The 12,698-nt window shown below is 59.6% G+C and overlaps 1 protein-coding gene across 3 annotated transcripts in view; it reads left to right on the forward strand.

The window, feature by feature from the left end:
- The window catches only part of MLLT1 (MLLT1 super elongation complex subunit), a 67,574-nt gene that overhangs the window by 44,242 nt on the left and 10,634 nt on the right, over window positions 1–12,698 (forward strand). For 2 of the 3 annotated variants that reach the window (XM_027049361.2, XM_053220021.1), the window contains exons 4-6: window positions 1,624–1,767; window positions 5,089–5,214; window positions 9,130–9,684. In XM_027049361.2, the coding sequence (XP_026905162.1) occupies window positions 1,624–1,767; window positions 5,089–5,214; window positions 9,130–9,684 (825 nt within the window). The remainder of the gene's footprint in view (window positions 1–1,623; window positions 1,768–5,088; window positions 5,215–9,129; window positions 9,685–12,698) is intronic. The other variant, XM_027049362.2, reaches the window with a different exon arrangement.

Genomic DNA, 12,698 nt, shown 5'->3' on the forward strand with positions numbered 1-12,698 from the left:
AGTCAGGTCCCCACTCCCACGCGCTGCCCGTTCATCAGAGCTCAAAAAGGCCCACAGGGCTCGCATGGCTCCTATAAACCGTGGCGCTGGCTGTGGAGACTGAGGGGGAAGGTGGGGTGGCCCGGGGCCCTGGCTGCAGTTGGAGCGGGGGGGGAGTGTAGGCTCAGCCCCCGTCTCTGCCCCCTTCTCTCCCCGGGGCTGTGGCCCGGCTGGTCTGGGTGGAAGGAAGAGGGCATGTGCACGGAGCCCCCCCTTCTTCACACCCCTGACTGCCGTGTCCTGGGTCTCCTCCCAGCTGCCGAGAGCTCCTCACCAGCCACCTGCACCCCTGGGCTTCTCTCCTGCTGGAGGGCTTGTAAAGCAATTGTGTATAATTCACATACCAGGAAATTCCCTTTGAAAGCATACAAATTCAGTGGTTTTAGGATATTCACAGTGTCGTGCAGCCATCACAGTTTTCTAATTCTAGAACATTCCCTGTCCCCAGGAAGCAACTGTGTCCCCATCAGTAGTCTTCCCCCAGCCCTCAGCACCCACGAACCCCCTTCCTGTCCGTGGATGAGCCTGTTCTGGACGTTTCACACACGTGGGCTCACCCCCCGCGTGGCCTCTCGTGTCTGGTTCCCTCCCTGAGCATCGCGTGTTCGGGGTCCGTCCGCGGGGCGGCGGGGGTGGGTGCCTGGCTCCTGCTCGCGGCTGTGGTACTGCATTGTGTGGAGGGACCTCACTGTGTGTGTCCCTTCATCTGTTGGACACTTGGATTGCTTCCAGTTTTGAGTCCAGAGTAATGCTGTTCTGTGGACATAGACGTACCAAGTGTTTGCGTGAATGTATGTTTTCGCTTCTCTCGGCCGTATGTGAGGAGGGATACATGGGTCCCATCGTTGCTCGGCGTCGGATGTCTTGAGGAACCCCCGGACAGCTTTGCAGAGTGACTGCACTGGCAGTCGTGCGTTCCAGCTGCCGTGCCCAAGGGCACCGTTTTCTCCTCACCGCTGCTTGTTGTTTTCCACTTTTCAAGTAACTGCCGGCCTCGTAGGTGTGAGGGGCTATGTTGTGGTTTTGATTTGCGGCTCCCTAGTCGGTAGAGATGTTGCACATCTCTCAGTGTGCTTGCTGGCCATCTGGATGTCTCTGGGGACATTTCCCTTCCAGGAAGGGAGCAGGGGCTGGAGGCCCTAGAATCAGGGGCCTCAGAGTCGGATCAGATCTTAGCACCGCCACCCGGCAGTCGTGTCTTCAGGCCTCAGTCTCTCCGTTTGTTGACGGGGGCCGCGAGGGTTGCAGGGGAAGGTGTGCGCCAGGCCGCACGTGCCATCAGCAGGAATGTTTCCATTGACCGTCTGAGAACATCATTCTCGATCTGTGCTTCTGTTGTGGAGGCTGCTTTGCTGGGTCCAGTGCAAATAGGAAGTCGACTTCTTTCGGATAACGGAATGGATGAGAAGGAGGCACACGAGAGGGAAGCAGATAAGGGACCGGGAGAGAGAAACAGAGGCCTCGCGGAGGGCAAAGAAGGGCAGGGGCCGGTGGCGGGGAGCGTGCCTCGTGGCTGTCCCTGCAGCCTCCTGCCCGCCCTTCTGCGTGGCTGTGAGATGAACTTCCTTGTTTTCTTTGTTTAAGGAGGAGCCCAGGAAGGTTTGCTTCACCTATGACCTGTTCCTGAACCTGGAGGGCAACCCGCCCGTGAACCACCTGCGCTGTGAGAAGCTCACCTTCAACAATCCCACCATCGAGTTCCGGTACAAGCTCCTGATGGCTGGCGGGGTGAGTGTGCCCCTGCGCAGATGGATGCTGGGGACGCGCTGGCTGCTCGGGCGTGGCTCCCACGTGGCTCCTGACGTTGAGCAGCTTGGTGCCGGGGGTACCCCGGGGTCTCCCGGGCACGTGTCTCCGGCCTTGGCCGGGTGCCCGAGACTCAGAGGTGCAGTTTGCATCGGTGGCACCCGGCAGCACCGTGGGACCCGGGTGCCCCGAGCCTGTGCTGGGGCGTTGTCGCTGTGAGTGACCGGTCGCTAGCTATCCCCATGGTTTCCTGGTCGACTGTGGTTAATTAGCATCTTCCTTCATGGGAAGGAGGGGTGGGAGGAGTGGGCGTGAGGCCAGTCTGTCAGCGTGGCGAGGCGTGGGAGGCAGCTGTTAACCGGATTGGCAAGGCTGTGCCGGGGCTGTGTCATCGGGGGGAGCGGCAGTGGCTCTCCGTGGGCTTCCCCGATGATGCGCGTGGCCTGGCCGTTTTGTCCTCGTGAAGCCAGACAAGTGGCAGCTCTCCAAGCCTGGGCCTCTTAGTGCGTGTGCGGGTGGTGGCCGAGCGCCGGGAGCACAGTGCAGAGCCGGAGGAGGGGTGCTCGGCTGTAGGCTGGACTGTGTGTGCCGTGTGGCCGAAGGAGGGCCAGGCCAAGGACACGGGACATCCCAGAGCCATGTTTTAGTGACCCAGAATCACTGAGCATTTGCCTGGGTGCCAGCCGGGAGGATTCGGCTCAGGAGGCCCACCTGCCCAGTGCACACAGGGAGTCTGGGCTGAGCTGCTGCTTCCGGCCTCTGAAGCAGTCCTTCGTCATTTATCCAGTTGGGTCTTCTGTAAGCTTTATTTTAAAAAAAAAGAAGGGAATCAGTTATTCATTGCAGAAAATTTGACTACGTTCTGTCGCGTTCCTACTAACAGATGAGTCTATGATTATAGTCTAGCACGTACTGGCTGATGGGAACAAACAGGCAGGCCTTGGAAGCAGTTTGCAGAGACATTTGTCCTGAACTTCGCCTGGGAGTTCTGGAAGGGGGAGGGGGTGCCTGGGTCGACAGTCTCCCCCCGCCCTGCTTGTCCACCTTCTGTCTGCTGCCAAACGTTTCCCCAAGCCCTTGCCACCCAGGGGTCCCACAGACAGCATTTCTGTGGGAGACAGACACGCAGGTCACATCCCACGGGCCTCCCAGAGCTCCAGGACCAAGGGGCCGTCCCCCTCCGTCCCCTGTGTAAGGAGCTCTTCTTTGCTAAGAAGAGATGAAGGCTCAGTGTGCATCACCAAAACATATAAAACTGGAGGGCGGAGGCGGCGGCACGGGGAGAGGTTGGGAGCGCAGGTCTGGCTGGCCGTTTGGGAAGAAGGGCCGGTCCTGGAGGGAGGAGGGAGAGCGAGGCCCGTGTGCCACAGCACGGTGGTTTCTGCCAGGGGCTCTTCCCCCTTGTGGGGGCTGCCCAGAGAGCCGGTGGGTTGGTCAGGAACCTTCTCACCCTTGGGGGGCTGTGGGCTTCTGGGGCTTGCCCTGGGCTGACGGCAAAGCAGTGATCTCTGGTCTTAGGAGCAGCCTGGGACTCTCGTGGGACAGTAGCTCCCACCACGTAAGTTGGGGTCCTCGTGTGCTCTCCTGGAGTTGAGCGTCCCCAGTGGGGCCGGCATCTGCCATCTTGCGGCAGATGACCGCAGACCCGCCCAGTCGTGGGTCGATGAGACCGGCCTTCCGTGCTGCCCCTCCACCGCGGTCACCCGGAACTGATTACCCGCCTGAGCGCCAGGCCCCTCCTCGGCGGTGACCCGACGGCCAGAGGCCAGCCTTGAGGAGGCGGCCGCCCGTCCCCTCGGCACTGGGTCTCATCCGGTGCCCCATCGGCAGTTGAGCTGCACAGAAAGGAGCTCCTTCTGCGGCCGAGGGTCTGTATTTCCACCGGGTGTGCTGGGTCCTCGTGAAGCACCGCGGCGGAGGAGGAAGCAGACCCGCTAGTTCGCTTCGCCTGTTTTCGAAGTGCTGTTACAGAGCAGAGGGATAGGAGCCGCGTCAGGCCAGGAGGTGAACCTGAAGGGAGAGAGGGACCTGAACACGAGAGAGAGGGAGGAAACGAGAGTGAAGGAGCCCAGACCCGCGTGTGCTCCTGGCTCAGGGCGTCAGTCGCCTTTCTCTCTCACACGCGTCCTCGCGAGCCCGAGACCGGGGCTACTCAGCTGGGCTCTGGGCACCGTGGGTCATAGTGTTGCGGTCGGACAGGCTCTGAGGAGGAACTCGGGCCTCGGGCTGGGCTGCCTCGGGGTTGGGGGGCTGTGGGAGGGGATCACCCCCGTGTTCTCTGACACCAGCCTCCTCAGAGGAGAGGTTTGGCTCATCAGGGAATCAATCCCAGGCGTTCAAGGGTATCAGTGGTGCTGGTGATACTGAGCTGAATGCTTTCTCCCCCCTTGCTTCCTTTTATGATTACTTTTTTTAACGTGTGCTGCGTTCTTCTGTTCTGTCTCGTCGCTCTCTGGAAGGCTGCCTCTGAGTGTCTGGCTGCTAGCAGTGTTAAGTTGCAGTGTGTCAGTATTTGGACAACTTGCCCCCAAGCCTTCTCTCCTTCAGCAGGTGCGGCAGGAGCCCGGGAGCCCGGGAGCACCTTCTGGCAGGACTCCAGGCCCTTCCTCCTCGCAGTTGGCTAACAGAGTGGGGCACTCGCTGCCCTCCCCCGCAGGCTCGTGCTGCGCCCACCCCCGTGCGGTTCTGACCTGCCTCTGCCTCCCATGCTGCCAGTTCAGTCACCTTCTACCTGCTTGACCGTGGAGGAGGGCTCGTCTCCCCACCCCCACCCCCACCCCCCACCCCCCACCCCGGAAACGCGGGACCCTGTGAAGTCCCCCGTACGCACGCCCATCAGAAGTTGCTCTCTCTGCCGCGCGGCTGCCCAGTGTGGGTATCTGGCTGGCCTCTCGCCTTTCCAAACCATGCTTCTGGTCCTTCTAAACCGCAGCGTGCCGGTCAGCCTGGGCCACGGTTGCCTTCTCGTGCTTCTCGGCACACTCCGCCGGTCTTCCTGGCCTCGCCCTCTGTCCACTGCGCTCGGGGCTCTCCTCCCAGAGGCCACGCGGCCACACCTGGGCCCAGCCATCCTGGGACCCCAGCTTCTCTTCACTCGCCACCTTGAGCCCGCTTTGCTCCGAGCACTCAGCACCCAGCCTCTCATGGAGGAAACGCCTTTGATTCTTTTGGACAAGTGACGCTCAATTCCCCCTTGCCCTTGTCCCAGAAGGCACCTCCCCCAGCCTCTGGCCGGACTCCTGCAGGCACACTTCCTCTTGCCTCCCTGCTCACTGATAACATCTGTCTCTTCTTTATCACTAGGTGATGGTAATGCCCGAAGGAGCAGAAACGGTGTCCAGGCCCAGCCCCGACTACCCCATGTTACCCACAATTCCACTCTCTGCCTTCTCTGACCCCAAGAAGACCAAACCGTCCCACGGCTCCAAGGTTAGTGAGGCGGAAGGCCCAGTCACATGGGAGCACTGGGGCCCAGTGGTGGGTCCTGGGCTCAGGGCGCCCCCTCTGCAGAGCTGGGCCTTCTGTTCCCAGACTTGCTCCCTTGGCATCTTCCTCTTAGAGCTCTTCGCTCCGCCTGGCGGCTCCCTGCCACTCAGGAGGGTCGGTCCCTGCTGGATTGCACGAGCAGCCAAGTAATTGTAGGCTCTTCACCCTCTTCCTTTCAAGGCCAGAGAGCCTGCCCCATCCTCACTGCTCCCACTGCATCAGTGGGCCTTAGGGCTCCCTCCTAAGACAGGACCCTGAGCGTCTCGCACGGTTGGGGCCCATGGACAGAGCATTTCTGCCACAGCCTTGACTGCCCAACTCCCAGGCCTCCTGAGCGTGGCCAGGACACCCCATCTGCCAGGGCTGGGTGCTCCCCCCAACCCCCGGCCTGGGCTGTTCCAGGCTTGGCTTCTTTCTTTGGGAACAGCTCTCAGCACAGAAGGCTTATTTGGGGGAAGCGCCCAGTGGGACGATGTGGTGAGAAGGCTCATTTTTCCCCGAGAAGGAATGTTTTTGTCCTCTTGTCTCAGTCCTGTTGGGCGGGTGGCACTCTGCCTTCCTGCGACCTCTCTCTGAACTGTTCAGGACTGGTCACTGGAGCTCTTCAGATGGTGTCCTGATGTCCATATAAACTCATGAGCGTGCGTCCTGTTCCCTTGCAGCCGCCCACACAGTCCCGTGTCCCGGAGGCCAAGCTCATCTGGCTCTCAGGGTGGCTGCTTATCCTCCCGTCTCCGACCCCACTAGCTTATCTATTTCTCATCTTTGCGTGTTTCTTGCTTCATTCACCTGTTGGGTGTTGTGGACCTGGGGCACCCCAGGCGGGACAGGTTGAACTCTCAGGCCGTCTTCCAGCTTTACTCTTCAGCAACACTGGAGGAGAGCCACATCGCCCAGGCAGGGTCTTTCTGGCACTTTCCACAAGGTCAGTGGGTGTCTGATATCCCCGGATTTGTCTGACTTAAGCTCTCCAGACGTGTGTGGTCAGAGTCCAGGTATGGAGTGTGGCTCTGGGGATCTTCCCCATGCCGGCCTCCTGGGCCTGTCCTTCCCTGAACCACGTGGAGGTTAAATGGAAGGAAGATGCTTGCTAGAGATCTTAGTGGTTTCTATCTCAGCCATCTACGGTTTTTCGGGACTTTCTGCAGAACAGAAAGAGTAGGAGTTGGTATCTCTTCTGTACGTGTCATCTGCAAGCCACCCAAAACGTCTCAAAGAAATGGTGGTAAGGTGGTGGTAAGGACACCCTGGTGGCCGGCAAGACTGCGTCTGTGTCTGCTCGCAGCATCTGTCTGTCGCCAGCGTCTTTGAGATTCCTGGGAGCGAGCCCCCGAGCCAGAAGAGTGTATCTGCCAGGTCCGGGAGGCTGGGGCAGGCAGGATTCCGTCCCCCTCCCTGCCCCAGGGTCTTTCTCCAGCCCCCCAGGCAGCGTGACTTAGGAGGCGCCTGCGCGGGTTTCTCAGGCAGCAAACGGCAGGTTCTTCTCTGCTGACGGTCCTCAAAGAAACCCTTCCGCTTCTGAGCCGTCAGTCCCTCTCGGCTCTCCTTGGACAGCACCGCCTGTGCGCCAGCCACTTCCTCCAGCTGAGCACCTTCCTTTGGGCACCCAGATTGGTTCTCTGGCAGCCTGGAGCCAGAAGGTCTGATTGGCCAGGCCACCTGCGCCAGGCAGAGGGGCCAGGAGGGAAGGGCTATGTCCTTGCAGGGCCTTGACCATGGGAGCCCCGGGCCTGGGGGCTGGTGGCGAGTCTGGCTGCCACAGCCCTCGGTAGATCAGTCCCTGATGGTTCTGTCCCAGAGGGTGCAGTGGTGGTCGGGAACTGGAGGCTCCCACCCCGGTAATGGTTGGCCCCGTTGGCCCCTCTTCCTGAACTGTACTCTCGTGGCTCCAGGGGCACCCTGCTTCTCTGTCTGATGTCAGCCACTTGGCTTGGTTGACCTTTCTCTAAAACTTGGTTCTTAGGCACTTTTGGGTCATTAACGCTTTGAGAATACGACTGGGAGGAGTCCTTATCCCTGGGAATATCTACCTTATGCTCACGTCAGCGTGTGATTTCAGAGGGCTCGCGGTCTGGGAGCCCCGGGCAGACCCTGGTGAGGAGCTGCAGCTCCGAAGGCCATTGCTGTTTGTGCAGGTCCTGGGCAGCCGTGGAGGCTTGCTTGGCCCTAGGACTCGGGGGGTAGGGGTCATGGTGGGAACTGCATTGGAGGCATTGGCCAGCGTGCCTCTTGGTGCTTGGACCCATTCCTGCGACCTAAGTGGGCACACAGACGCTGCGAGAAGAGGCCGGAATTACACGTGGAATTTGCTTCTGGCCTCCTTCCTCAGGAGACCAGCTTGCTGGGGAGTGGAGCCCCATTCTGCAAGCCAGTCCCCAGGGGGGCTGCCCCCTTAGACCGTGTGCTGGGGACTCGTGGCGTGAGCATCCCTTCCCCTGGCCCCAGTGATAAAGAGCTGGGGCCAGGGCACCCAGCGATGTTTCTCCAGGGAGGCAGCGGTGAGCCTCGGCCACGTGGGGCTGTCCCCGAACCCTTGGCACTGACATGGGGTATGGATTTGCAAGAAGACGGCGACCGGAGTGGATCAGAGGTGTTCAGGGCTGCACTGTCTGTCCCTGGGTCCCTTTGCCGGGAAAGCTCCATGGTGGGCTGTGAGGGCAGCAGGGGCCCTGCTGCTGGGCCTTTTCTTGCTTTGCCTACCCTCCTCGACATGCTCCAGTCTGTCCCCTCGGCACTTGGGGTGAGCTGCCTCAGAGGAGCCCCTACCTTCGTGGTGCGGGTCACCCTCTGGTCTGGCTCTCTTGGCTTTCTGGTGAGCTTTGTCTCGAGAGCCTCTGGGCCCGGCTGTGTACCTGGCCTGCCGAGTGGGGCCAGAGCCCTTGGCAGCCAAGCACGGCAGGCACCTGTCCGGTTTACCTGGATATACGGGGTGACGACGGGGTGTCGATAGAAAGGAGGTCCAAATGAGGCGTCAGATGGGGCTCCCACCTGCAGGGTGTGCCAGCCGCATAGGGGTGGGTGGCAGTGGCTGCAGCCCCCCTTGGTTGAGTGCTTGCTGCCTGCCAGGCCCTGCACCACTACCCAGTGAGGTAGGTGGTCCTGCCCTTGTTTGGAGATAGCACAGGCACGCAGGGGCCTTCCCAGCAGCCTGGGCGCAGGGCCCCTCTCTGCCTCTGTCTCCAGCAGGAGCTCCGTGACCTGCCTGGCCAGCACTAGCTTCTGGGCTCCACCCTCAACCCTCCGAATTCCCAAGGTGGAGACCCAAGAATCGTGTGTGTTTTAGAAATGCCGCTCAGGCGGCTTTGATCGCGAGAGGGCGAGGGATCTGAGGAGCTGTTTCTGCACAGCACCTGGGAGCCCAGCAGGTGCTCAGTAAATGCTGGCTGTGGGGACCAAAGAAGAGCTGTGCTGGGCGTGCACTGGGACCAGGTGGGGGGGGGGGCCCGCCTGCCGGTGCCCCTCAGCTCCCCCACCCCCTGCGCCGCACGCAGCCTCTGCTCCCCCGGGCCAGCGGGAAGCAGCGAGTTTGGAGCGGGAGTGGGTACGTGTGGCCTGCCTGTCTCGTGTCTGACTCACCGTGTGCTCTTCTTGAATCCCTCAGGGAATATGTCAGTTCAATTCAGAGGGGCATCTTAGCCTGCAGTCGCCCGGGACCTGCTGACACTTCCCAGTAGTTTAAAGGGACAGCTCCATTTAAAACTCTCACCTGCTGCCTTACTTTTTCGCTTTATGGAAGATTTTCTCTAGCTGAGTCTGAATCAGGTGGATTATACTTTGTAGGGGTCGGGGGAGGCGGAGCAGGGCGACCCCGAGATGCCACTTGACCGTGTCTCTCCCCCTCCTGCCCCGGCATTTCAGGACGCCAGCAGGGACAGCAGCAAGGCCTGCAAGACCCATAAGACGGCCAAGGAGCACCGGGAGCGGCCACGGAAGGACTCCGAGGGCAAGGCCCCCTCCAAGGAGCCGGAGCGCGAGCAGGCCAGAAGCACCAAGGACGCCACGCGGAAGCCAGGCGAAGGCCGGCCGCCCAAGGAAGAGAAGGCCCCGCCGGCCAAGGCCGCTTTCAAGGAACCCAAGATGGCCCTGAAGGAGACCAAACTGGAGAGCATGTCCCCCAAGGGCGGGCCCCCGCCCCCACCCCCGCCCAAGTCTTCCAGCAAGCGGCCGGCTGCCGCCGACTCACCCAAGCCCAGCGCCAAAAAGCAGAAGAAGAGTAGCTCCAAGGGGTCCAGGAGCGCCCCCAGCACCTCGCCCCGCACCTCGTCTTCCTCCTTCTCGGACAAAAAGCCAGCCAAGGACAAGGGCAGCGGCAAAGGGGAGAAAGTCAAGGCCGAGAGTGAGCCCAGGGAGATCAAAAAACCCCCGGAGGTGGAGGAGTCCAACTCGGAGGATGAGGCGTCCTTCAAGACAGAGGTGAGGTGGTCCTTCCCCCACCGGCCCCCTTGCCTTGTCCTTTCTCTCCTGGCTCTGAGCTGTTCGGGGCCTTGTTGGCCCAAAGGTTAGACGAGGAGGCTGGGATCTGGGGTCCCCCAGTTGCTCTTTGTAGCTTTGGGCAAGCCTGCACACCTTGCTAAGCCTCAGTTTCTCCTTCTGTTGGGAAACTCTGGACACAGGGCTTAGGGGAAGACTGTTCTGGTGGAGCATGATGGTTTTGTCCTTGAGTTCACGGCCGTCTTCCTTGGGCAGCCCCCTGCACGGGCCAGGGTCCCGGTGGCTGATTGCGTGTCACCGTTGCCCCTTTCCTGGCCGCTGCTGGGTCAGTGCCATCGGGGACTCCCTCCCGGTGCCAGGGGGACGTCCCTGAGCGTCTTCGTCCCGCTCTTTGGCCATTGAGCCTCGGTGGGTTCCGAGGCCTCCCCATACTTCCCACCACCCCCTCCTGTGCACACAGTTTGGATGTTTTCTAAGCACTGGCTGGAGCCCCTCTCTGGGAGCTAGGTCCTGTCACCGTGGGAGGCTCGGGACTCCTGCCACGTCAGCGTTTCTAGGCGGTTCTTTTTTTTTTTTTTTTTTTTTTTCCAACGTTTATTTATTTTTGGGACAGAGAGAGACAGAGCATGAATGGGGGAGGGGCAGAGAGAGAGGGAGACACAGAATCGGAAACAGGCTCCAGGCTCTGAGCCATCAGCCCAGAGCCCGACGCGGGGCTCGAACTCACGGACCGCGAGATCGTGACCTGGCTGAAGTCGGACGCTTAACCGACTGCGCCACCCAGGCGCCCCTCTAGGCGGTTCTTAAGGTCACCATCAGAGATGGCTTGAGCCACAAAGCAGCCAGTAGGCAGACTGTTGCCTGCGGAGCCAGACCTCGCCGGGGTCTCGGGTGGCAGCCCCATCTCCGAGTGCTGTTTGGCTCAAGGGGTCAGAGAACAGGTGCTTGGATGGATGGCAGGGGTGGGGGGGCTGAGTATCACCAGCTCCAGCCCACAGTGCCCTTTTGTGTTTCTTTTTCTTTTTTCCTTTTCTTTTTTTTTCCTTTTTTTTCTTTTCTTTTTTTTTTCTTTCTTTCTTCCTTTCTCTCTCTCTTTCTGTCTTCCTTTCTGTCTTCCTTTCTTCCTTCCTTCCTTCCTTCCTTCCTTCCTTCCTTCCTTCCTTCCTTTCTTTCCTTCCTTCCTTCCTTTCTTTTCCTTCCTTCCTTCCTTCCTTCCTTCCTTCCTTCCTTCCTTCCTTCCTTCCTTCCTTATGAAATTTATTGTCAAATTGGTTTCCATACCACCCAGGGCTCATCCCAACAGGTGCCCTCCTTAATGCCCATCACCCACCCTCCCCTCCCTCCCACCCCCCATCAACCCTCAGTTTATTCTCAGTTTTCAAGAGTCTCTTATGCTTTGGCTCCCTCCTTCTGTAACCTTTTTGTTTTGTTTTGTTTTCCTTCCCCTCCCCCATGGTCTTCTGTTAAGTTTCTCAGGATCCACATAAGAGTGAAAACAATATGGTGTCTATCTTTCCCTGTATGACTTATTTCACTTAGCATAATACTCTCCAGTTCCATCCACATTGCTACAAAAGGCCAAATTTCATTCTTTCTCATTGCCAAGTAGTATTCTATTGTGTATATAAACCACATCTTCTTTATCCATTCGTCAGTTGATGGACATTTAGGCTCTTTCCATCATTTAGCTATTGTTGAAAGTGCTGCTATAAACATTGGGGTACAAGTGCCCCTATGCATCAGCACTCCTGTGTCCCTTGGGTCAATTCCTAGCAGTGCTGTTGCTGGGTCATAGGGTAGATCTATTTTTAATTTTTTGAGGAACCTCCACACTGTCCCTTTTGTGTTTCTGAATCCCCATTCACTCTCGGGGGCAGAAGGCTTGCCTTCCAGTGTGGCTTCTCAGAGCTCCACAGGGACTTTGACAGTGGCTCCCAGCGACGAAGCCATGGGTGGATGGTGTCAGCAGCACCGATGTCTTGAGCGTGTGGCTTCCAGGGGCAGGCTGTGGAGGCGATGATTGAGCCTGTGGGTAACAGTGCATCCCACCAGCTTAGGGACACACACACACACACACACACAGGACTGGCAGTGCCGTGTGCCCAGCACTTGTCACACCCAGAAGGCACTGTCCCTCTTTTCTATCCCAGGCGCTTTTAAGCGAGGCCGTTCTGCGCCCAGGGCTGGCGGACCTGCATTGGGAAGAGGTGGGGGCCTCCCCCGGCACCCCACCTGAGCTGCATGTTGTGTCCTGCCCCAGTGACCACACTACCATCCTGGTGTGGTCGTCGTGAGCACCTGGGGGCTTCTGCTCAGAGTGGGCTGGCTGGACGCCCAGAGTGGCCCTGGGCTCTGTATCCTGAGAGACTTCTGAATGACAAGGCTTAGCCACTTGAGGTCCACGTAGGCGTGAGACCCAGCCACCAACAGGATGCCAGATCGTGACTGGCTGCCATTTGACAACCCTGGGGTCTCAGTGAGGCACAGATGTCTGGTGGAGGAGGCGAGATAGCCTTCCAGACTCGGGCCTCCTGGGCCTCTCTTGACTGTCTCAGGCCATCGACCCTGGAGTCCACATGGGACGCCGCCACTGGAAAGCTCTGACCAGTGTGTGGACCCTGAGTCGCCTCTCCCCTTAGCCCTCAGAGGTAGCTGGGCAGCTCCTTGTCTGAGTCCCTGGGCCGAGCTCCTCAGCTCCTCCAGTGGCTTTTCTGTGGTTTCTTTGGTCCATGGGGTTCCTGAGCCAGTGGCTCCCATCCAGTCACAGCCCAGGAGGCCCTCTGTCCTCCCTCTGGACACTCCGTGTGCCTGAGTACCAGGACACTTTGCAGCGCTCACAGTGACCTCCTGTGCACTTCTGACCCACACCTGCTCTGGGCTGTCTTAGCTGAAATCATTTCTGGGCTCCCTTTCCCTGCCCTCTGGGCTAGCGTGGGAGGAAGAGGGACAGGTCCTTCTGAGAAGCACGTCCGACTGCTCGGCAGGGACACCACCAG

This window comes from Acinonyx jubatus, chromosome A2, assembly GCF_027475565.1.
Source record: "Acinonyx jubatus isolate Ajub_Pintada_27869175 chromosome A2, VMU_Ajub_asm_v1.0, whole genome shotgun sequence".
Taxonomy (NCBI): domain Eukaryota; kingdom Metazoa; phylum Chordata; class Mammalia; order Carnivora; family Felidae; genus Acinonyx; species Acinonyx jubatus.